Genomic DNA, 2,187 nt, shown 5'->3' on the forward strand with positions numbered 1-2,187 from the left:
GGTTTTCCTCCTCAGGTGCAGCACCTTGCACTTGTCGGTGTTGAATCCCACCCTGTTCTCATCCACCCACCCTTGTAACCTGTCTAGGTTTGATTGCAGCTTATTGCTCCCTTCCAGCGTGCCCACATCCTAGTGTCATTAGCAAATTTGAACAGGTGCTTTTTACCCCCTCGTCCAAGTCGCTGATGAAGATGTTGAAGAGTGCGGGCCCGAGGACCGAGCCCTGGGGCCCCCACTGCCCACATCCCCCCCAGGCCAAAAATTACCTGTCCACCACCACTCTCTGGGCGCAGCCCTCCAGCCAGCTGGTGATGCATCTGACTGCATGGGTTATGGGCTCGGGCTACAAGGCACGGGCTCCACCCAGGCTGTCACCTGCACTGTATCCTTTCCTCAAAGGTTGTGGGCAGTGAGGAAAATATACAGCACCATGCACAGAGCCTTGGACTACACGAAAAGCTCACTCCCAGCGTGGGAAAGAAGCAGAAGCAGTTCAGGTTATGTACCCCAGTCAACAGCTAGATTTGTTTTATTAGGTCTCAAGCAAACAGGAGTTTAGAACAACCTTCATGCAAGTGGTGGGAGCAAGACCTGGCCCCAGACAGCTGGGCGGGCTGCTCCGAGCACTAGTCGTACTGCAGCAGGGAGTGACAATGGAAAGGCAGCAGCTTCTCAGCCCCTTTCAGAGACAGCAGCTCGATGACCACCAGGCACTCGAGCACTTCGGCCTTCAGACGTTTCATCAGCTCGCAGGCTGCGCGCATGGTACCTGCACAGAGACGTCAAGTGGAGAAATGCAGTCACCCGCAGCATGCATATCAGTACAAAGCCCTGGCTCCTGCTGCTCCCGTGGGCATACAGGTGGCTCCTCATTTCAAAGAGCACAGGTGACAGCTCGCAATGTAGCCTGAACTCCAGCAGCCTGTACGGCATTCAGACGTACAGGGACCAAAGCGACAAGGGCGCGTAAAAGGAAACCCGCCCCCTTCCAAGTGCTCTGAAGACACGCGACATCTCCGCTACCCGCCTGGGCCTGGGCAGCTTCCATTTCCTCTGGGCCGTGATCTTGCAACGGGCTCCTCAGGACTGATTCCCCAAGACGCACTGTGACGGGCAGCCTGGGACCTGCAGCCAGGCAGGGATCACCAAGACCTCTGCCAGGAACAACTGTGCGAGGCCCAGGCTTGACCGGGCTGCTGCTCTTACCGCCCGTAGCAAGCAGGTCATCCACGAGGACCACCTTCTTTCCCGGCTCCACGGCATCCCTCTGGATTTCTAGTTCAGCCTGCAGGGTGGGAAAGGCCGGGCAGTTTTAGCCACGTGCCCGCGGCACCGCTTTGCAACACGTGCACGTAGAAATGCAAGCAGATCAACCGCAGAACTGTCATGCCCTGGCGCATACGCCACGCCCTCTGCTCCTCAAGCTGCAGGAGATCGAAAGCTGCCAAGGAGGCCAGATACTGCTGGGGCCAGCCACGTAAGGGCAGCAGTCATGCACACTCTTCCTACGGGGGAACGAGCTCATCCCAGACCAACACCCCACCTGGCCGTGCCTGCTGGTGTGTAACATGCTGGCCTAGTGTTTGTGATCCCGATTCCAGGTGGCTTTGGGACACAAGACCCCTGGCACTGGCCCTGCACATCCTACGGCTCCGGCTGCTGGAAGCCGCGGCAGGCGGGCACGAGATCCTGGGCGGGCCCCGTTCGCCCCCTCGGCGTCCGCCCAGCCCTGCGCGAGGGGGAGGGGGCTGGAGCAGCGTTCCCCAGCCTGTGGTACAGGATCCCCTGGGGGCAGACGGGACCCGAACACGCTCTCTCCTGCCCTCTTTTCCTCTCAGAAGCCCTTCTTCCAACCTGCGGCACACGTTAATCCGTAAACAGAGCAGCCCCTGGAGATCTGAGGGGTGGGGTACTGTGTTCAGAAGCCGGGGGCCTCGCTACTTAAAAGGCTGAGAAACAGCGGCTGGAGGGCCCAGGACGGCGCCTCCCCGCCCGCGGCTGTTACCTGGCCGTACTCGAGGGCGTAGGACGCGGTCTCCGTGGGGCCGGGGAGCTTCCCCTTCTTGCGCACCGGCACGAAGCCGACCCCCAGCCTCAGCGCCAGAGGCGGCCCGAACAGGAAGCCGCGGGCATCCAGACCTGCGGACAAAGCAAGGCGGACGTGGCGGCGGAACCCGCGCTCCGAGG

At 60.7% G+C, this 2,187-nt stretch overlaps 1 protein-coding gene across 1 annotated transcript in view; it reads right to left on the minus strand.

Moving 5' to 3' along the window:
- Positions 1-498: 498 nt before the first annotated feature.
- Positions 499-2,187, minus strand: part of APRT (adenine phosphoribosyltransferase) — a 2,158-nt gene continuing 469 nt past the window's right edge. The window contains exons 2-4 of the mRNA XM_019535456.1: positions 2,006-2,185; positions 1,207-1,285; positions 499-769 (exon numbers count right to left, since the gene is read on the minus strand). Of these exons, the coding sequence (XP_019391001.1) occupies positions 627-769; positions 1,207-1,285; positions 2,006-2,185 (402 nt within the window). The 3' untranslated portion in view covers positions 499-626. The remainder of the gene's footprint in view (positions 770-1,206; positions 1,286-2,005; positions 2,186-2,187) is intronic.

Source organism: Crocodylus porosus, unplaced genomic scaffold (assembly GCF_001723895.1).
Source record: "Crocodylus porosus isolate Cpor-Errol unplaced genomic scaffold, CroPor_comp1, whole genome shotgun sequence".
Lineage (NCBI taxonomy): Eukaryota > Metazoa > Chordata > Crocodylia > Crocodylidae > Crocodylus > Crocodylus porosus.